At 36.1% G+C, this 23,156-nt stretch overlaps 1 protein-coding gene across 1 annotated transcript; it reads right to left on the reverse strand.

Annotated features, from left to right (window-relative positions):
- Nucleotides 1-18,128: 18,128 nt before the first annotated feature.
- On the reverse strand, nt 18,129-22,942 carry LOC103934794 (protein trichome birefringence-like 5). The gene is made up of 5 exons (XM_009344546.3): nt 22,230-22,942; nt 20,241-20,433; nt 19,508-19,701; nt 18,973-19,131; nt 18,129-18,533 (listed from the first exon to the last, which is right to left on the reverse strand). The coding sequence occupies exons 1-5, from the start codon at nt 22,832-22,834 to the stop codon at nt 18,191-18,193; spliced, it is 1,494 nt and encodes a 497-aa protein (XP_009342821.2). The 5' UTR covers nt 22,835-22,942; the 3' UTR covers nt 18,129-18,190.
- Nucleotides 22,943-23,156: the final 214 nt, after the last annotated feature.

Genomic DNA, 23,156 nt, shown 5'->3' on the forward strand with positions numbered 1-23,156 from the left:
GAAAAGAATTAACAGGATATGCACTCATCAATCATAATAACTTTAACGTACTCAATTTTGTTGTGGAAAAGTAACACGTGGTAGATCAATTCAATGCTTACTAAAAGACTCCTAAACAAACAGTAGCAACATTAAATAGATAATTCTTAATACCTAGTGTATAATAAATCATGAACAACTAATATCAAGAAATACTTAAACAGTCTGTGAGTCTTCCCGATCAATTAATATCAAGAGTACTTAACAGTATGTGAGTCTTTCCGATTTCGAAAGAGAATTTCCGTGACGAAGCCACTAATTGGTCGCAAGTTCAAAAAAATAAAAATAAATAAATAACAGTCCGTTACAATTCTTTTTATTGAATCTAGTTATGAATTATCCCACTCTAGCAAAAAATTAATGGATGAATTATCACTCACTAACATAGCATATATACATGTTTCTTAATGTCATTGAATATGGTGGAGAAAGTTCGAATGAACCGCTGTTTCTCAGCCTTGATTCACAGTGCTTTTCTGTCGAAAACAACAACGTTCAGTTAGATATTAGAGCTCGTCGAAGAGCTTTCCAAAAACACCAAGATGATCTGCCTCACTCTTAAAATTCTTTTACTTTGATCGATTAAAAGGCCTAACAAGATTTGATAAGGCCACATTTGTGCACCTTGTTGATCCCTTGTGCGGTTACATCAATGAATATAGTACTATTCTCGAAAAATAATAATTAAAAAGCAGGTGTATTTTTTTTAAGATGAAGGGATAGTACTAGCGGCAGGGAGAGTTCAGTTAAGTCACACAATGGACAACCTAATTTGGTATTGAATTTGCCATCCACGAGATTCGAACCTAAGACCTCTCACTTCCAAGTGAAGGGGAATACCATCAGACCGTAGTACTGAGTGACAGTTTTATTAAAATATTAAAAACTAATACAAACATCAACTAGGACATTTTGGATAAAATCCAAGAGGCCCTCAATTCAAATAAACTTCAACAACCATAAAACGTCAACTTGGCCAAACTAGTTGCTACTGTATCAATTCCATGTGAAAGAGTCAAACACTTTCCGTTTTGGAACTTGAGAAATTTTGTGCACAAAAATAGCAATATAACGAACATGAAGGCACTCTTTAACAACGAGTAGTGCTGATTCTGAAGAGGAACTAACTAGTGCCCATGCCAACATGAATTTTATGCTTAACACCATTAGGGAAACCACCAGAAACAACAAAGTATACCTAGGAGAACCAGACAACACACGAACACAAAATTAAAATAATCAGTAGGAGATACTCACAAATTACCTTACCAAAGAGGCTATTATAGACGAAAATACTAAAATAAAAAACAAAACTGCGACAGTCCAATGAGAAGAGAAAGGAGGAAGGCCAGGAGAACGGGAGAAAGGATGCCACATGCTCAAAATCGAAACAAGGGGCCATCAGCTATGGAATTTTTAGATCTAGGATTTTGGTATAAAGCCACCCTTTCAGTAAAAAAAGGAAGGTCATTTTATTTATAGATGAAACAACATTTTATTAGAAAAATACCATACAAGACATCTAAAGACATCAAAAACACAATCTATTAGTACTACAGTCTAGTGATATTTTTCTCTACTTGTAAGTAAGAGGTCCCAGGTTCGACGCTCGTGGATGGCGATGGCAATACCAAATTAGACTATCCCATTGTGTGATTTAGATCAACTTTTTCATCCCCTTTAGTGTAAATATATCATCATAATTTAAATAAATAATAAATAAAAAAAGGAACATCAAAGACACTAAGAAACAAAGCCAAAAAGGAAAACCACCCACATCATAACATATAAGCAAGACCCAAACTTGACCCGTAGAACTCGCAGTAACCAAAACCCTGATTTAACTCATAACCCTAGGCCTTTAATTTGCCACCACAAATTGAAGTTGCGCTGCTATATAATTCATCGCATCTCGCTATAAAGAATCTATGGAATAATTGAGGGATTTTGGACTTGAACTTGTTCATAAATGATCCAGTTGCACATAAGAGCAAATAATAATCTTAATTGGACTTAGTAAGCGAAAAGCACATGAGTATATCGTAACAGAGTCCTTCAAATATGTGGTGCATCGAAGTATAACGAAAACAAAAGATACTAGAGAGAGAGAATCATGAGTGGACTTGTCATGAAGGAGGAGCTCAAAATTAGCGGTGGGAACTCCGATCTAAGCATGGCCAAGTTTTTAAGAAAAGGGTATGACATTCATTAACGATAGGAATACATACAAACTTTGAGAATAGCGTGCATATAATAGGTCTCGATAAAAATATTGCAGGGAATTTCAAACCGGATGAATGAAAAAAACGAGTGTCCCGCACCAAACAAATTAGGAATTACTATCCTCAAGGAGAAGATCCCCAATTACATCGGAAGGTTCTTCAAACCAATAAGCATGGCTAAGATTAAATCACTAAAACTTATAACAAACGAGAAGAAAAGAAATAAACGGTCTAAAATAGCCTATTCTTGAAAACTTAATAACTTCAGAATTTAAAACCATGCCACCTTCTTACACATTTGTGGGAAAAAGTATACAACAGCACTTATTTGACCTCAAAAGTGCATATCCAACATCACACAGCAATAAAACACAAATGGCACATCATGATATGGCATCAAACATGTTACAAGATAATAATAACATATAATTACTTTGTCATCTCACTTATGACTTACTGTATGTCAACCAGAACTTGAAGTCTCCAATGTTACAGTTTAATCACAGTAACTCCACCTCTTTTCCATCTGCAAGTCAAGCAGAAAACACATTTCAAGTTTCCCAGCCATAATTTTAGAAAATCTCAATTAAATAAAATATATAATACTTAAACAGAAATAAAGAAATTGACAATTTGTAAACCAATTGATTGTTGAGGATGGATAACTGTTCAAGTTGTTTGTGCGGGACCTTTTTTTTTTTTTTTTTTCCTTCGGTTGAGTTGAAATTCCGACAAGATTTTTATCAAGACTCATGCATGCACATTATTCTCTTATTTGTACATATTCTCTTCCAATCAATGAATAACGTTCTTTTCTTCTTAAAAAAAAAAAAATAAATAAAAGGAAGAATGACAATAACTGAATAACCGTATTGTGTTCAAGGTTTAATTTTTTTCTTCCCATTAAGAAATCAAATAATTGATGAAATGTAGGAAAGGAAGAATGACAATAACTGAATAACCGTATTGTGTTCAAGGTTTAATTTTTTTCTTCCCATTAAGAAATCAAATAATTGATGAAATGTAGGAAAGTTATAGAGCTTGCTATCACGATGAAGATTATAATTGTATGACAGTAGAGATGGCAATTAGCCAAGTAGTTTGGTATATAGAATGGCAGTCTAATTACCAGACTGAATACCTAAGGCACATATATACAGCTACTAACCAAAATCACAATTATGTGAGTTTTATACTACACTAGCCTCTCTGCACGCACTTACATGCATGCGAGAGGCATTTTTGCATCACGGGCGCTACGCGCCCCAAAAATAGGTTGATTTAGATATTCTTATATTTCTTAAGTGATTACTAAAAATAAATAGGATCTCGTTGCCAAATGAGATGGCCTCATCCAACTATTTACGCAAAAACTTAAAATTTAGTCAAATTCGGGAAACTCTCTCAAAAGCGAGAGTAAATTCTTCCCTCTAAATCGCAAATGAAGTGCATGTAGAGACTCTCATTGTTTTTTGCCCCAAACTGTATTGCTTTTTTTTTTTTTTTTGGTCAAATGATAGATTTTATTAAATGTTAGATGAGCCACCAACGGAGTTCGAACCCACGGAGTCATGCAAAGGCTCAACACCTTTCCACTACTGTGGTAAATAGCCACTTGCATGACTGTATTGTACATTGCCAAAAACATATTTGTATATACATCATTGTTATTGAACATATGGTGTAACAGAAAACAAAAACAAAAACAAAAAAAATCAATATGAACATATGAAGACAATTAACAATGTTGTTATACAAAAAGAAATTAAGAAAAAGCAGTCAAAAGTGAGAGCCATAACTAAAATTTAATAGATTCGCAAGTTGCCTTATAGAAGATCAAACTTCTCTAATTACTATTTCAATTCCCCGTGAAGTGAACATAATCCTTAATGAAAAAACTAAATTTCATTAAATAACAGTTAATAAGTAGCCACAACGAATTGAAGTTTTAATCAAATAATTAACTTGATTAAACAACCAAGTCATCTCCTTTTTGCCTCACAAACATAGGCTAATGAAGCTAGCAAGTGGGGACGATTTGGTTAAGCATAATAGCCTTTATGCGCATAAATATCTTTTCCAAAACACCTAAATATATTTTTAAAAATGAATAAATCCAATGCTTATGCCACAGGAAGCTGGTAGAAGAAATAAAAACGTGTAAATTCATAAACCAAAGTTTTAACTCAATCAAATATTATTCCAATGAAAGTTGTAAACTGCAAATAAAGCAATTTAACAAACATTTGACTACCTGCAATGTAGACAAAGAAATCTGATACTCATAGTACATAACTGCTCTATTTATCCCTGCAAATGACAAATAATAAAATGGAAAACTGAAGTATACCGTGGCTAGTTATTATTTTGGGTCGCCATCTCCACTTGCTCTTAATAAAAAGGATGAAGTGTGTGAAGGCTAAATTGGAGGCTTGTCTTGAGTTCTTGAGTTGGCACTGGCGGCCGTCGACCACACCTCCTAACCTGTGACGTGCTAAAGCTATCGGTTCAACAGAGAGTGTTTAAATCTTATATCACTGCCGACGACACATTATAATGTCAATCACATATTTTGTTTTTATAGATAATAGAATTTTACACCATGAAGTAGTTATTTTTCATTTTCAGAACAAAATTAGGAATTGAACATAAATATTAACATCAACATCAACACATTATACAGAAGTCCGCAATGACAATTAATTAGTCATGCAAACCTTTTTAAAGCAATCGTGATTCTCATCTCTATTTGAATACAACACCATTGAGCTTAGGTTCTCAATTTTCTTAGCTTGCTGTTGCACCATGTTCTTTCTCTCAGCTGGGGCCCTTTTTTTTCCTTCAACGCCAAAGCCTGATGTGATAAATAATAGGACTGAAATTAAACCCTCTTTTTGACAATTGTAGTATAGATATAAGTAGGGATCGTTCTAGGACGGGGATTAGGAAGGATTGCTAATCTAATGAAAATTGACTCAAAGATACAAAAATATGCTTAAAAACACTTAAACAAACTCTAAGACTCTTAACTAAACTTATATGACTCAAAACAAACTTAAAAGACTCAAAACAACACAAAACAATCAAAAAGACTCAATTTAGACTCTAGGACTCAATTTGAACGAAAATAGAATTGGTTTTGACTCAAAATACTCAAAAACACACTTTAGGACAGATTTGAAACAAGTAAGTAAAGGGGATTGGGTTTTGGACGAAATTAATGTAAAAACGAGTAACTAAAAGACTTAAATGCAATTTGGACGAATTTGAGAAAAACAATGGATGATTAGATAGCGAGAGGATACTTTTCCACACATGATACATTCAAACACAAATTGATTTCCAGTTGCTTTTTCGATAAACCATGAACCTCAACACCCCAGATTAACTGTGACATCACTAATTAACCCTCAGATTTTCCTTTAGTTATTGGATTGGATGACATTATACGACAACCCAAAGCATTCTTCAAAAGTTCCCTACATGACATCATAATAGAGATACAATAAAAAATCATTACGTTCAATGAAAATCATAAGTATTGACAAAACACTTTTAACTATGACATCATGATACTCATGCTAGGAATTTACTTAACATGATTGTGAAAACAACCTTAACTACTTGTGAATATAAGTTTGTGACGATTATGTGAAACTCCCTTATATTCTAGCACCAAATTCAAGCATGCAAATTAAGTAGGCCTCCCTAATCAACATACAAGAATAAGTTATCCATCAAACGGTTAAGTAAATTGCATTCACAATTTATGAAATCACAACTGGAATTAATCAATTCATGTCATAAATATAATCATGGTTTCAAAGTCTCCCCTAGCTAAAACAAGTTTAGCCTCTCATGTTCACAACAAAACAAAGGAAAATTGAATTAAACATTGAAAATAAAATATAGATTACACCTAAAAACGTTCCAACACTCCAACTTGAATGCACAAACGTCCAAGGCTTCTTCTTCTCCTCTTCTTCCTTGCAAAGCTGTGGCATCTCCTCTTTTTCCTTGCAAAGCTGTGGCACAAGAGTTCTTGGGTGATTTTGGATGGATTTCTGGGTTGTGAATGGATTTAGGTTGGTAGGGTGGTGCGGCAAAGGTTGGGGATGATGTATGGGTGTTTGGATGAAGGTATGGAAGTGTATGAATGGTGGAAGAAAGGTTGAAGGCTGCGGCAAGGGCTTAAGTGTTTGTGAATGATGGCCGGTTGTGTGGGTGAATGATTAGGGTTGAATAAGGGTGCAACTTTGCGTATTTATTTGAAGGAAGGAATCCTAACTTTTATTACATAGTTAAAGGATTAGACCCCAAATCCACAAGGAAAAGGAGACATAAAGTCAGAAATCCTAAGGGAAAAGGAAAGAAACTTGTGGCATTAAATTGTATGAAAGGGAATGTGCTTTTAAGGCTGAAATAAGGCAAGGATTTAGGATAGAAAAGGTATGTAAGGTGCGGTTGAGAATGGGGTGAAATAGGAATGTGATCTTGTGACACAAAATAGGAAATATGCATTTCCCTTGCACGACAAGGAAAGGGAAGTCTATGGAATGCACGGCAAGGGTAATTAGGTTGCAAGGAAGGCTTAATTTGTGTCCTAAAATGCATAAGAGTCCGTCAATATTCCTGGAACAAAGGGCTTCTAGGATTAGGAAAAGTCAAATCAAAATAGGAAACCTTGACTTAACTTTCCTACTTCAAGTAGGAAACCTTCTTTGACTAGGAATCCTTCTTTGTTTATGAATCCTTCTTTGAGTAGGAATCCTAACATCTTTTGGTCTTCAATTTCGTCCATTCATTTTGCTCCAAGCATATGCTATCCATTCCAAGTCCAATTTTGCTCCAAAAGGCTCCAAAATGCACCTTGTTGCTACCTTAGCCAAATGAACCTATAAACACACGAAAATAGCTTAAAATACTAAAATAACTATGAACTAACAACATAAATGTGAGAAAACAAGCTAACTAAGTCGCCTAAATATGCTCCTATCAAAGCCATACGCTCCCTCTCTAACTCAGTCTGCACAGAAAGTATGCATATTCCAGACACTTGAATTCAACTAATTACAATAAACATAAAGTGTATGTTCCAAACCTGCATTAATGTGTTTTCCAGATTGAGGATTTCCTCTGGCCAATGTTTTGAATGAGATTCCTAAAACATGCGGAATATTTAAATTCCTTTAATTTATGTACACAGTCTATATCTATAATTATTATCATACATGGATGTCGACAATTAATACAAAAGAAAAATTAACTTGCAATTTGGCTCCAAGCTCCTCAATTTCTTTCTTTTGACGCTTGAGAAGAGCAGCATATGTTAGACTCTCCCAGGAAGGACTTACATTGAAATAATAACAATTAAAACATATGATAGACATAAAAGAACAATTCCTACGTCAAACAGATACAAACTTGGGAGAAAATGAAGAATTAATCCAAAAAAGATTGCAAACAAAGCCAAGGGAGGGATTTATAGTACATCAGAGAAAGCAAATAAGCTTGCAATCAATTTAAATTGCATGGCATTGATTAAGACTAACAAACATGTTCAAAGAAAAGGGGCAAATTATTAAGATACCGTAATAACAATAAAGAGAAACTTTTGAGTTTCGTTTTTCCAAAATCAAAATTCCATAAACTTTTGGGAATAGAGTACCAAGAGTACCATTTCTTCCCTGTCTTTTCGCCTTTAAATTCCCAATCACAGCCCATAAGAAAAATATAAATTAAGCAATAGATTCCGGGGAGTTACCTTTTAAAATGGCCATATGATGCTTCGCCTTCTTGCAATGCACTTTATACGGGAAAAAGTAGGAAAAAGACTGGCTTTGTACGGGAAAAAGCAGGAAAAGGACTGGGAAAAAATGGAAATAATGGATTAATAGAAACTATCCCAGAATCTGAAATTAAAACGCAGGATAAAAAAGGAGATAAAAGTTAAAAGCCAAAGCAGACAAAAAGGAAGAAAACGGTGGAAAAAAATACCTTAGACACTGAGGATGAGAGACTGATGATCAATTAAATGTGAAATCAAATGGCAACTGCTCATAGCAGTTTGATATCTAATGCCACGTTCATACTTTATTGTGTTTTGCATTAAGTCTGAAATATGATGGTAAAATGATGAATACAAATTACTTTAGTACTAGAAATATAAAAACTACTATATAAAACAATGAATAATTTGTAATAAAAGATGAAAACGAAAACAAAAAAATTAACCATTGCCAAAGCCTCCCCAAGGCAAAAACAACATGGCAATATTGTTTACAAAGAAAACAAATTTCAAACCTTGTTCATTGTTTGTTCCACTATTATTATGAAAATCCCAGCGATTGATTGATGGTAGAAGAACTTATATTCAATAATCCTGTGAAAATGCATGAGAAGATTAACATTAAGGAATAAGGAGCCTTGTGATAGAGAACAAAACACAAAAGATTAATAATTGAGAAATTAGAATAGGAATAAAACTCAATTAACCACAAAAGAAATTTTATTACCGACTTTCTCAAAGAACCAGTTCTTGTTGGTTTTTTCAAAATTTCATCTTCTCCAGCAAAACAATTTCAATTTGTTCTGTTCAAATTCTCTCTTTTATTTTTTGTTTTATTTACCTCTTCCCGCAAAATTGCTTCATATGATCATATCCCACGTTTGCTTTTATTTCCATGCACGTTCGTGTTCCACAGAACTGCTCCCATTGCATGGTTCAAGCCTTCAACTGTAGAATCGCAGTTCTAACTGTAAACGTATTAGGTCCTTTTCCAACATTTTTTTCATTTTTCGTTTTTTTGGATTGGTTTTTTTTACTGCATCTATTTATCTACTTTTTTTTTAATTATTATTATTATTTTTTTAGTACATCGACATTTTCAGACTACGAGGAGGAGGAGTTCGTCTAAGCTATAAGAGCCCGTTCCTAAAAATTATGATTTTTATAATTTTAATATGTGAAGTTACGAAAATGCCTTTCGAGGCAAAGTGTTGACTTTTGTTGACTGCCGTGTCATGTTACGTAAGGTTCGTTTTCTTGGTGTATTCTTATAGTACTCATCGCTACGGACTCGTGGGCGCAAACAGGGCGTGATATGGAGTTACAACGGAAGAGTTATTAACATTTAAAGTTAGGGATATTTTGGTAATTTTATTTAACTTGGAAGGCTCTAGATTTCTGAGGATTAAGTTACGTAGGGTTGTGGACCCTACCATCGATCTTTGACCAACAATTGACTTTCGGTCAATGTGTCTCAAATCATTCTAGATCGTCCTTGGGGGATGTGTTTTATGTAAATTACATGTTCTATTAGTAAGGATTCTGAGATGTGATTTGATAGTTACTTTAGGCGACTGTCGTTCGAGACATCTTGATATTCATGCTAGGGAGTTGTAGAGCGGACTCTAGGATTGTGGGCTTTTGGTTTTCTATATATACGTATGTATACTTTACGTTTTTCCTAGAAATTGTTTTAAATGAAATGTGATTGAAATGCCATGTCATACTTGCGTTATATTTTTGTATATGCATTAGTGTAGTCATGCATGATGTTACATGATGCTGTGAAGCCCAGGTAAGCTACAGGTAAGTACATTATGATGTTAGTGGTTATGATGCTAGCGTGTATGATTATGATGAGTTGCTTTTAGTGATTTATATCCTGCACCCCAGTGTTAGTGCTCCGCCCAAGGGTAGGGTTTAGCCTTCACGTGATCGTTCACCTCCCGCACCATTCGCTCACCTTGGATCCAAGGCAAGTGCCAGCCTGTCGTACAGACCACATTAGGTGGTTTCAACTCGTAGGTGGCTTACGATACTTCGCATAGCCTTCATGTGATCATAGCATTTGAGCGTACTTATTTACACCTAGCCTGTCGTACAGACCACATAAGTGCCTTTGACTCGTGTGTAGGATTTGATTTGGTTGTTGAGTTATAGATTCAGCCGTATAGGTCACGTTAGGTAACTCCGGTAATATGTCACTTTATATTAGTGCAATTCACCTGGCTTACTTATTCATGGTTGAGATGATTGTCATGGCATACACATGGTTTGGTTATTCTCGAGTATAGTTTTCATATATGTTTACAGTATTATTTTCTGGGAAATTATACGGGCTTTACAGTGAGAGGTTATTATTTTTGGAAAGAGAAATGGTTCTAAAAAGCTTTGTTTTTGCCCATTCTCATTTTCTATTTTTCGCCCCTCCAGGTTTTAGCTACTGAAGTTCGTATTGACGAGGATTCTTGACAAATCTCAGTATGGGTGGCTACATCTGAGGGTGTGAAATGGGTTCATTCCCGCTCACAGCGCACTCTGGTCTTTAGGTACTTTTAGGTTTAAATTTATTCACATTTTTCACATCACTATACTTTATGGCTTCGACACCTTCCAGGTGTTGACCAGCACAGCTTGACTTGGAGTCCTAGTTGACATTCCGGTCGGGGTGTGTCATAAGTCATATAATGGGCAGCCTAATTTGGTATCAAATTTTTCATCCATGAGATTCGAACATAAAACCTCTCACTTCCAAGTGAAGAATAATACCACCAGACTGTAGTGCTGAGTGGCAAATAAAGATCAGTTAGCAATATTGCATTGATTAGTTACTCACTACGTGGACTTTTGACTAGTATTGGTTTTAAATTCCGTTTTCTTTTTTATTTATTTATTTTGTTTTCCAATATAGCTTTTTTTTAGTTATGATTTTTTACCAGTTTGTCCTCGTTTTTTGATTTTTTTGGGTTTTGATCGTGAAAGAAACAAATGGGCATTTTTGGCATTTTGGACAGCTTCACCAAACTGGCCTTCTCCCTTTATATATACTAGCCTCTTGCCACACACATACGCGTGTGGCAATTGGCCTTTTTATAATTTTGGGTAAAGTACAAAAAACTACCTTAACTATTGCGGTCATGACAGTTTCATACCTCATCTTTTAAAATTGACAATGTCATACCGCATCTTACGAATTTGTGACAATGTCATACCTCCGTCAAATTTTCTGTTAGTTTTTCTGTTAAATGCTGACGTGGCAATAGACGGGGACCACTTTCTGTTAAAAAATTAATAAAATATTATTAAAAACTAAAAAAAAATATTTAATATTTTTTAAATATTAAAATAATAAATAAAATTAAAATTAAAAAAAAAGTGTAAAGTACAAAAAACTACCTTAACTATTCGGATCACGACAGTTTCACACCTCATCTTTTAAAATTGACAATGTCATACCGCATCTTACGAATTTGTGACAATGTCATACCTCTGTCAATTTTTCTGTTAGTTTTTCTGTTAAGTGCTGGCATGACTTGATTTGTGACCTACTTTCTATTAATAAATTATTAAAAACTAAAAAATAATTATTTAATATTTTTTAAATATTAAAATAATAGTAAAAGGCCGGAAAAAAAAAAAAAAAAAAACCCCTCATTTCGTCCCTCCCCTCCCCCCTCCTCCCTCCTCTCTCCTCTCTCCTCTCCCCATCTTCATCTTCTTCCCCCACCTGCAAATCCCAACCAAAAAAAAAAAAAAAATATCCAATTTGTTTTCCCCTCACACTCGCACTCAATTTCCCCACACCTACACCCACACTCTTCTCCCTCCTGCAACCCAAAAAAAAAAAAAAAAACGGGATCTCGTCGGTGGGAAGATGGGTGCACAAAGAAGGTGGAGGATGGGTGCGGAAGAGGATGTGGAGAATGGATGAAAGTGGTGGATTTGGGGTTTGATGGGTTTTCAAAAAAATAATTTTTTTTTTCCTTCTTCTTCCACAAGGGAGTTGGTTTTTTTTTTTTTTAAAAAAAATTTCCTTCCTCCTTTTTTTCCTCTTCTTCTTCCTCCACCTTCTCCTTCTCCTTCTCCTTCTTCTTCTTCCACAGGGGGTGTTGATGGGTTTTCAAATTTGTTTTTTATTTTTTCTTCCTCTTCTTCTTCTTCCTCCTCCTTTTCTTCCTCTTCTTCTTCTGCCTCCTTCTCCTTCTCCCTTCTTCTTCTTCCACACCGATAGGGGGAATTTTTTTTTTCCTTCCTTCTTTTTTGTCCTCTTCTTCTTCTTCTTCTTCCTCCTCCTCCTCCTCCTCCTCCTCCTTCTCCTTCTTGTTCTTCAGCAGGAGGTTGTTGGGTTTTCAAAAATTTTTTATTTTTTTTATTTTTTTGGGTTTGCAAGTGGGGGGAAGAAAATGAAGATGGGGAGAAGAGAAAGGAGGTGTGACATCCCACATCGTCCAGGGGAGTGATCCTTATATGTATATTCCCATCCCTACCTAGCACGAGACCTTTTGGGAGTTCACTGGCTTCGGGTTCCGTAGGAACTCCGAAGTTAAGCGAGTAGCGCACGAGAGCACTCCCAGGATGGGTGACCCATCGGGAAGTTCTCATGTGAGTTCCCAGAAACAAAACCGTGAGGGCGTGGTATCGTGCTACGGTGGTGGAGCAGGCCCAGGAAGTGATCCGCCCCGGGCCGGGATGTGACAATTTGGTATCAGAGCCTAACCCTGGTCGCGTGTGTGCCGACGAGGACGTCGGGCCCCTAAGGGGGGTGGATTGTGACATCCCACATCGCCCAGGGAAGTGATCCTTATATGTATATTCTCATCCCTACCTAGCACGAGGCCTTTTGGTAGTTCACTGGCTTCGGGTTCCGTAGGAACTCCGAAGTTAAGCGAGAAGGGGGCTAGAGCAATCCTATGATGGGTGACCCACTGGGAAGTTGCTCGTGAGTTCCCAAAAACAAAACCGTGAGGGAATGGTAAGCCCAAAGTGGACAATATCGTGCTACGGTGGTGGAGCAGGCTTGGGAAGTGATCCGCCCCGGGCCGGGATGTGACAGGAGGGGGGAGGGGGAGGGAAGGGACAAACTGATGGTTATTTTTTTCTCTGCTTTTATTATTATTTTAATATTTAAAAAATATTAAATAATTGTTTTTTAGTTTTTAATAATTTTTTAATAGAAAGTATGTCCCGAATCAAGCCACGTCAGAACTTAACAGAAAAATTGACGGAGGTATGACATTGTCACAAATTTGTAAGATGCGGTATAACATTGTCAATTTTAAAAGATGAGGTATGAAACTGTCGTGACCCCAATAGTTGAGGTAGTTTTTTGTACATTACCATTTTTTTTTATAATTTTACTTTTATTTATTATTTTAATATTTAAAAATATTAAATATTTTTTTTAGTTTTTAATAATATTTTATTAATTTTTTAATAGAAAGTGGTCCCCGTCTATTGCCACGTCAGCATTTAACAGAAAAACTAACAGAAAAATTGACGGAGGTATGACATTGTCACAAATTCGTAAGATGCGGTATGACATTGTCATTTTTAAAAGATGAGGTATGAAACTGTCATGACCGCAATAGTTGGGGTAGTTTTTTGTACTTTACCCTATAATTTTTTATTTAAATAATTAATTTACATATTTTTTAAAAATTATTTAAAAAAAAGAATTAAAAATGTGAAACCACCCACTAACTGGGAGGTTTTGTTTTTGTATTTTTTTTCTATAATTTTAAATATTAAATTCATTCAAAATAAAAATATGATTAAATACTTTAGCTTCTTTTGGTTCAATTGTAATTTATGAAATTCTTAAAAGGCAATTTATGGTATTTTGAATGTTTCACCATTTTAGGGTGCTCACATTATATATATAGATAGATATATAGAATAGATGACATAGGGGTGGCTACCAAACCTAACTCTATGCCAATCACCATTTAGTTTTCCATACTAAGGGCGTTTGATAACCGTTTTCAGTTTTTAGTTAATTTTTTTTAATTAAAATTTTGTTTGATAACTACATTTAATTTTCAATTAAAAAAAATAAAAAATAAAAACTGAAAATTCAAGGGAAATTTTGAAAACTCAAAAGTAGTTTTAACTTTTGGTTTTCAATTTAAAAAAAAAAATGAAAACTGAAAATAGTTACCAAATAAAATTTTAGTTTTGAAAAAGTAATTCACCCTTCTAATTCCGAACATGTTATTATTTTTGGTCCAAATTATATCTTAATTATCAACTACCTAATCCAAATGCAGCATTACATAGCGTGTTTGGATGTCGTAAACTTCTGCTTCTTTGCTTTTAGTAACCTATTGCAAAGAAAGAACGCAAACCCTCGGTATATAGAAGATTTAGTTGTATTGTTTTGTTGTGGCACAAAAATGTGATACATTACTACATTTAACAGTTCTCGCGACGAAACGTTTGCCGCACAAGGATGATTTTCGTCCCTTAAGCATTCGCGATGAAAACTTCGTCGCAAAGATGTTATTGCGGAAAGCTTGTGAAAAAATCGTTTGTGCGATGAACGAAATATAGTTTGTCGCGTAAAATTGCTTGCACGACAAAGGACAAATTCATCGCATAAAATATTGCAGAACGAAAACATGTGGCCACGCAGACTAATGGTGACAATATTACGACGTTAGGTAATATCACACACGAGGAACACCTTCGTCAAATAATTTTAATGTTATTTAACGGTGAACATTTCGTTGTTTGGGAATATGCGCCAAAAATTTTTTTTGTTGCTTTTATTGTTATGCGACGATGATATTTGTCATGCAAGGTTTAGAAATTTACTTTTTTACTTTTTTTTTATTATTATTTTTAGTTTTAAAACTTCCATAACTAAATAAATACTTTGAAAATATTATAATTAAAAACAATAATAACATTATGTAACTATACTATAAATGCAAATGTACGTATAAGTCAAAATTTTTAATAACATCCAGGAAAAAAAAAAGCCTAATAAAAAGTGAAGAGAGGTCAACTACTGCATGAGGAGAATCTGGTGAAAGACAGATATCGGACAACTAAGGGGCTTGTAAGATCAAGAACATCTAACTCCCCTAGGCCGCGAACTGTTGCTTTAGGTCAGCCACTTCTTGCTTTAATGCAGTGACCTAGCTCGTGGGCTGCTTGGAAGAATAGACCGCTGTGTCCCGATGATGAGAATTTCCCATCCCCTGGTAAACCTTCCCGGCCTAGGACCCAGGACTTGGTTGAGAGTCTGAGTGAGGATATAAAGACTTGCATCCTCGGTCAGGGTCACGTTCTCGATCGGGGTGTCTAAGGGAAGCTAAGAAGTCACCTCTTAAAGAACAACCTAGCTCATCTCCACCATCGTCGTCTGTAATAATAAGACAAAACATATTAAAAATTAATTGCTAAATTGTCAGACCTTTGCACGACGAATTCGCAAAGTCTGTAGTAAATACCGCGCCTTAAATTGCTAACCCACTCATTGTGTGCAACACATATTTTATTGCTCAAATCTTTGCGTCGTGAACATTGCGTCGCGCAAACTTTGCAGTAAATATTTAGTCGTAAATGGGCCACTGACCATTTCTAGAATGTTTTGCGCGATGAAAACCGTGTCGCGCAAAGGTTTCGGGAGGTTTTGGCGCCAAATTTCCCCTACCCGCGTTTTTTCTATCTTTGTGCAACGAACAGTTGCTGTCGTCGTGCAAAGCCCTTTTGCTCGACTAATCTGTTTGTCGCATAAGGTGTTTAACAATATTTTTCGTCAACACGTTTTTACGCAAAAAAAAAAAAAATTTAGTATTACTTATGATTTTCAGGGTTTTTCCATAGGCTCAGGGCTCCAATCCGATTTTTTTACTTTAATTTTTTTTTTCTTCAGGTTTGATTTGAAGTTGGTGGCTTCTATGGAGTTCAGACAACCCGTTGCTTGTATGCTCTGAGGAGTGAGAGAGGAAGAAAGTCAGAGAGGCTTGGAGTTTAGGTTTAAGGAAGAAGATGATGAGGGCGACACCATACCAAACCCATATGACGGTGGTCAGTTTGGTCACCACAAAGCAGAGCAATTTTTGTAAGATCAGGAGACAATGGATGGTTGCTTGCCACAAGGCAGAGTAACTTTTGTAAGATCAGAAGAATGTTTCGGATTGAGATTTGTTGGGCCCTTGTAAGCTAAAATTCTGACCCTGCCACTATTTGTTTCAATACAATCATATAGATCTTCCATTAAAAAAAATAAATAAAAAAATAAATAACGTGCTCGACTCTTTTATAGAGAAACTATGCAGTTTCTCTATATGATTATATTTGAATTGCACCCATGTCAGGGTCCACGGAGTTGAGTTTTCCTTGAGCTTTAACCAAGTGCGGGGTTTGAAATATCCGGCAAGATACCGACAGCGGGGCCCGTCAAAGAAAGAAGCAAATAGAAGCGGATGCAAAGACACTTTCATCGGACAGGTATACCGTATATTGTTAATTTTTTTTTTTTAAATAAATGATATTATCTACACTAAAGGATTAGCCTCATAATGAACTAGGAATATGTGGTTCAAAATTATCTTTGGTGAGAATAGAACCAAATGCGGAGTTTAATGGTACAATGTTAAGTAGAGAGAAGGTTACACATAACATTACATAAACGCTACTATGACACTACACCCGTACCATGTAAATTCTCATGGAAGACTGCATAAGTGAAGAATGGAAATCCAAGAAATAGGCAATCTCATTAGCAATCATTATAACATTTCTCCTTATGGGGCGTCCGTTCATTGACCCGAAAAACATCATTAAACAAAGTGGAAAGAACGTAATACCATTTCCATAAAAGAAAAAAAGATGCATGACTTGACCATTGACAAATAAGAATAAGAAAATGAATACGAGCTTTTGGTGGCACATGACCACCTTCTCTTGTATGCTGGTTTTCATGAGTGAATTTTACTTGGAACAATGCTTGACTCATCACACATTCTTCTTTATCTGTAAATCACCGTCTGTCAAACATCTTACTAATAGTGACTTGGCTACAGAGCAAGAATGACTTCTTAGAGCAACTCCACCCCAAAAAAAATGCTCCAGCACCTAGCCCATTTAATCGACTCAGTGAATAGTGATAGACCTCAATAAACAGTAATAGGTCAAATGTATCTTCACCTTTACAAAATGCCCTGACACCCAATCCATTTAAAATATTATTAAATTTTTTATAAAATAATAAATAAAAAAATTGTTTTTATTTCGGATAAGATTTTTAACTAATATCGTCACGCCATGTGTCATTATCATAATAAAATTACATGAACTCATCAAATAAGCTTAAAAAACGCACTAAATATTCAATTTTAATTTAGGTAATTAATTTGGACCGTTGGATTTGAAAAATTTTCAAATCCAACAGCCTATAAATTGACATGTGGCCAACGGTCATAATTCTAACCGTTGTGCCTTTTTTTTTTTTTTTAATTATTATTATTTTTTTTTTGGGGGAAAAACATGAATCATTAATCTGTGATCCAATTGTCCAAATCAAAATTCAAATTCAAAATTTTTTGACCGTTGGAAATCCAACGGTCCAGAAAACTAGTCATTGGAAATCCAACGGCTTAGGACCCACCACGTGGCCTCCCTATCGGTGTGCTTAGTACATTTGTGCAAGCGGGCCCCAACTTTGGATTCTTGTCGACGATGCACGTCCAGTCACGTGTGCTTCCCAAGCGCTTGGCACAAAAAAAAATTCAAACGGCCTCTGACGCCACACTGGCATCAGCATGACGTCAGATGGGCCAGTCCACATGTATGTCGATTTTGGGCCGGCCTATGGCTTGTCTTGGGCTAGGTGCCAGCGTATTAGGCTGGGGTGGAGCATAAATGGAGGCCGGTCCATTTTTTGGATTCGGTGCCGGGCTATCAAGCCCCGGTGGAACTGCTCTTATAGGGAAGGAATGAGTTGTATGTTGGACAAGGGTTGGCCTACATAGAAAATACATAACCCCACATCGCCTGGGATTGATACGTGTGATCCCTATACACATGAACAACCTCCTCTTCTAAGCCCGTTTAACTGATTCTTGGTCAAGTAAAAGAATGCAGATATTCCATATGTCTATAGTAATTACTCTCGTGGTAAATCGAGAAAACCCTATGAAATTTTACTCTTTGAGTTGGTTTTCTGTAAAACTAAAGTGGCATAAATGAGCTCATTCCATGCATCAGGGACCCCAGGAACGCACCAATGGCTGCAGTCTTGCTTCCTTGTGGAAACTTTTTTGCCAGCAGTTGCATTCTTGCCATAGATTGATGGATGGCCATCTTTGCGGAAATTGGTCAACCTTGTCACATTCAGCAGCCTCACAGGAATCCGCATATCTTTGATCACTTCATCCACTATCTTCATTTTCAAAGGATAGTTATCAAGTATGGCTCCACTTAAGACTGGTTCTTTTTCTCCATTGCATGACCCACCTGAATCCCAATCTCCACCTCTGCTTTCAAGAGTTTGGAATTAATAGAAATATATCATATACGGGAGTTTCTAGTATGCTCTGGTGTGCTGTACACACGGGAACGTAATAAATTTTCGATCAAACACTTGCCATAATAAATAGAACACCGAAGTAATTGTTCCTTCTCTTAAGTGCTTAGGAATTTGTTGTAGGCGTTTGTTTATCCCAAAATTTGGTTCTGTTTCTCATCATATCAATGTAAAGTGGGAGACCTCCTAAATCAACCACCACTCGAACAAGACCACCAAAAAAATTTAGACAAAAATCCCCGGATTCATCTTTTATCTTTTTTGTTGGAATTTTGACAAAGCATGTTTTCCAAGACCAGAAAAGCAAATTACATAAAAATACTCTCCTAGTTGTCTCATATGAACTGAAAAGGACACGAAAGATGAAAGGATTAAGTAGTTGAATATACCTGAAATGGGCAGAAGAGTAACCACGATAGAAGACCAACTGCTTTGATGGATTAATATTATGATCAATCCAGTTTGCCCATGTCCTCAGAGCTCTTCTGTAGGCCTCAGATGCATCAAACTTTGGATAAAGATAATCTCCCTCTTTATAGTAGCTTTTCCTGTGAGAAGTAAGTCATATTACTCCAGTGCTCCAGTATCTTTTACAGAAGTAAAAATGGCCTAAAGAAGAGTTCATGCACCGCTCAACCAGACTACGTTTGAATTAGTTGTCATCAATATAAGCTAATCAAGTAATTTTCTTGGTAAGAAATGCATGGACATCAAATTACTTTTCAGCATTTCAAATTTTATTTATCCTCGCTGAATATTAACAGTACTATGGATGATCTTACGTTTTCAACCACCCAAAAAAAAATTTTAAAAGGAAGAAACGCCCAAAACAAACCAGTGGTGAACACCCCTGAATGAACCAGAAAACTATATTCCGATCTGCAGAACAAATGAACGAAAAGTAAATATGAGATAAGCATGTACCCTCGAGCAGTTTTTCCATGAGCCCACCAATGGCCAGTGTTAAATACAAGAATGTCAGCCCTCTTCCAACGTTTAGCAGTCTTGTCAATTTGATCTATTGAAAGAGTTGGATTTGAACTCCCTTGCGCATTAATGCGGACTCCTTCCTTCACCAGGAAATGTGACCTCACAAATTCTACTGTACAGTCATAGTCCTGTCCAAGATCATCAGAAACCCTCACAATCACTAAGGGTACTTAGTGATCCATTGACTCCCCAAATCTACGTTGACCTTAAAACGACTATGATGTAATTCTGCATGCTGAAATTCTAATTATGGAAAATTGGATTTAACTTTGATAATTTCAGCCAGAACAAAATATTGTGATGTCAATCCTTAAACCAAATGTGGAGTGTCTGTTAGAAGTTGTGTTCCAGAAGGTAAGCTTTCTATCAAACCTGGTAGAAGTCAATTTAGAATGATCAAACATGCGCACGGATGCATGCGTGAACTTGCCCACACACACACACACACACACACACACAGAGATTTAGCATGTTCAATGAAAGTACTTCTACCTTTTAAGTAACATGACTTATACATGTGAACCTTTCCAAATGGCTAATGGGGCTCGAAATTATACTAACCAATCAATGCTTGAGAAAGCAACAAGTTATCAAGAAAAAATTTCCTGAAGTGCAAATCATATATGTCCACGAAATGGAAAATTAGGAGCACAAGGATCTAAATTACCTCGAATTTGAAAACAAAGTAACCTCTTCCCTTAGTTATTTTGTGGCCATGAATCTCACGCATCCTGCTTTTATTATGCAAGCCCTCACGGAGGAGGCAAAGGATTGACTCGAACTGGTTCCGATTCATGGAATCTCCTACGAGCATCAACTTTTTACCCCGTAATCTCACCAAGAAGTCTGTTGCATTAAACCTACGAGTGACAGTGAGTGTCAAAACAAAATGTAATCCCAACAAATTGATAAATTTTCATTAACAAGGAGACAAATACAACCAAAGTAAAATAAGATGTTAAAATAATTATTCAAATACTGAAACAAATAGTTACTAGGAAATCCTTTTCAATAATGTTTCAGTGAGAACATGCCACAAAAATTACATTGAAATAAGGCTGGAAGTGGAACTAGTTACATTGCACTGAGGCTGGACATAGAACAAGTAGCATAAAACTTGAGGACTATGCAAACCATCAAACTCTCTAAACTCTAAACTTGTAGTCAAAGAGGCAAATGATGCTGCAGAATTGAAGGAACCAAACTGAGCAATCATGATATCTCTAGACTCCATTTGTAATTCATTTCCCAAAACCATATCTGATAGTTCAATTTGTAAATATACATCTGTAAACTACTCATTGCAAAAATATCAGTATTCAGCCCTAATTTTATACTGGTCCAATATTTCCCATGGCAGTTCAAATATATGAATGACTCATCTTTGGCAAGGAGATGTTTCAATCCTTCAAATTCATGCAAGGTTATTAGATGCTCAACATCACTGGCTGTGCAGGGGGGATCTCCATAAAGGGAAACTTAAAAAATTGGTGATTTCTTGAAACTATACATTAACTAGCTCCTTTTCTTAAAACTATACAGTTAACTAGCCCCTACTAAGATGTTAGTTGACTCCTGAATCCTGATCATCTCCATCGCATCCCTCATCCCTGCAGTCAAACCACCAGTTGCCATCCATGGGCATCACCTCTGTAACCAGATCACCATAACTCTTTAAGTTCACCTCTATGTAATGAGATCATTATCATCGATTGGCTTCACCTCTCTCATCAGATCCTGATCCAGTTCCAATTTCAATTCGTTGCACCATTTCACCATAATCATCATGCTATCTAAGGAATCATGTCCTTGAAGATAGGTTCTAGCTTTGACTACCTCCTATGATCCTATCATGGGTTCAATGATTCCCTTGATTTATCAAATGTGCCTTATTATTGAGAATTATTTATATATATGTACCTCCAATTACAGAACTCTAGTATAACAGCATAAAATTTTCCTTGGTGACATTTACTTAATGAGATTCCAAAATTCATATTTCATCACTGGCCTCAAGCCCTTTCTCATCATGAAGAAGCTGTTAATGAGACAGGAAAAAGCTGAATTTAGGCAACTTCCTAGGCATGAAGTCGATTTAGGAAAATATGCACATGTTTGGAAGAGTGATTAAACAGAGAGCACAATACCAATGGATGCAATGGTTGTAATGAATCTAGTGATAAGTGATAACCAATAACAAGTGAATGGGAGGTTGCCTTTTTTGCAATCTACAAACGGAGGGTCTAGAAACGCAGAATATCTGAACAAAATTTCTATTTATGACGAGACATTAAGCATCCTTTTCTCAGAAAGGTTGCTTCATGGGATAAAATAAATAAAACTTAGTTTTTCGTGAGAAGCTTCTGTTATCTATGTCCGTTACACAAAAAAAAAAAAAATTTCCAGACCTCGTCGATGCAAGCTTTCTCAAGCAAACAAGACGTTTGGCAACCTAAAGGGTCCTAAACTGTAATTGAGCTTGAACTTTAGTCAAATCTATATCCTTGGTAGACATTCAAATTAGATAGTACGAGTTAGTTATTGCAGCTACATGGAAGCCATTACGCATATTCTTCCAAAAGAAGATACCTCGGAAGATTACAACTACTTTGAACCACAACAGAGAAGAGACAATAATAAAGCAGAAAAGAGATACCTTGGAAGATCACATCCCTGAGGCTTCCACCGCCATTTGAGATACTCAGAGTCACTCCTTCCATTGCTCTGGCAATCAAAAGCTTCATCGACATATGGACAAGAACGCGGTTCGTAAAGCGGATAATGCTCGTCTTTCACCCAAGTCCCCGCATACAAATCACACCCAATTTCACCCATTTCCCCGAATGGGTTCCCATTTCCACTACCTGGGTCTTGCTCAGTTCCGTCATTGGACTCCGTCGGCTCATCGGTTTCTGAATTGGACGAAATGGGTTGGTGGGTTGGTGGCTCCTCTGGTTCTGGGGAGGGGGAATCGGTGCCAGAAGGAGGAGGAGGAGGACAAGGAAGAGGAGGAGAAGGTGGGTCTACAGCTACCTTTAGTGGGGTTGTGGAGTTGAGGAGAGAGAGATTGGAATGGGTAAGCGAGGAAGAAAAAGATGGGATTTTGGGAAGGAGATCTTTGTAGAGTAAAAGAGAAGGCTCGAGAGCTCGTTTGGAGAAGACGAAAATGGCGAAGAGGAAGAGGGTGATGAATAGGAGAGCAGTGAAAGTGTAGCGATTCTTTTGGGTTGTGGAATTGGATGTTGTTGTTGCCACTGCCATTTCAGCATTTGCTATCGAGTGAAGAGTGGAGGCTGTGTAATTGCCGAGAGAGAGAGACAGAGAGAGAGAGGCAGTGAACTTCCCGATGGGGAAATGGAATGTTTTAATTTTGTTTAATCAAATAATAGGGTTGTCTATTGTAAATCTTTCTTTGCTTACCTGCTTTTTTTCTTTTTCTTTTTCTTTTAATTCTTTGTTGATATAAAATAGATAAAAGTTAGAGATAACATTTACTAGTAACAGGAGCGAAACAGACTTAAAATATTACACTGTAACTATAGCACAAGAGGATAACAAATAAAGAAGGTACGAATAGATAATA

This window comes from the organism of the source record quoted next, unplaced genomic scaffold, assembly GCF_019419815.1.
Source record: "Pyrus x bretschneideri cultivar Hongxiangsu unplaced genomic scaffold, Pyrus_bretschneideri_v1 Contig36, whole genome shotgun sequence".
NCBI lineage: Eukaryota > Viridiplantae > Streptophyta > Magnoliopsida > Rosales > Rosaceae > Pyrus > Pyrus x bretschneideri.

Bases quoted from the DNA above. Each gene is read 5' to 3' on its own strand.
- LOC103934794 (XM_009344546.3), bottom strand. From the start codon at position 22,834: ATGGCAGTGGCAACAACAACATCCAATTCCACAACCCAAAAGAATCGC. The intron at 19,132-19,507 runs GTACATGCTTAT...TACTTCTCACAG, and splicing joins CATGGAAAAACTGCTCGAGG to GAAAAGCTACTATAAAGAGG. The intron at 18,534-18,972 runs GTATATTCAACT...TCTTGAAAGCAG, and splicing joins TACTCTTCTGCCCATTTCAG to AGGTGGAGATTGGGATTCAG.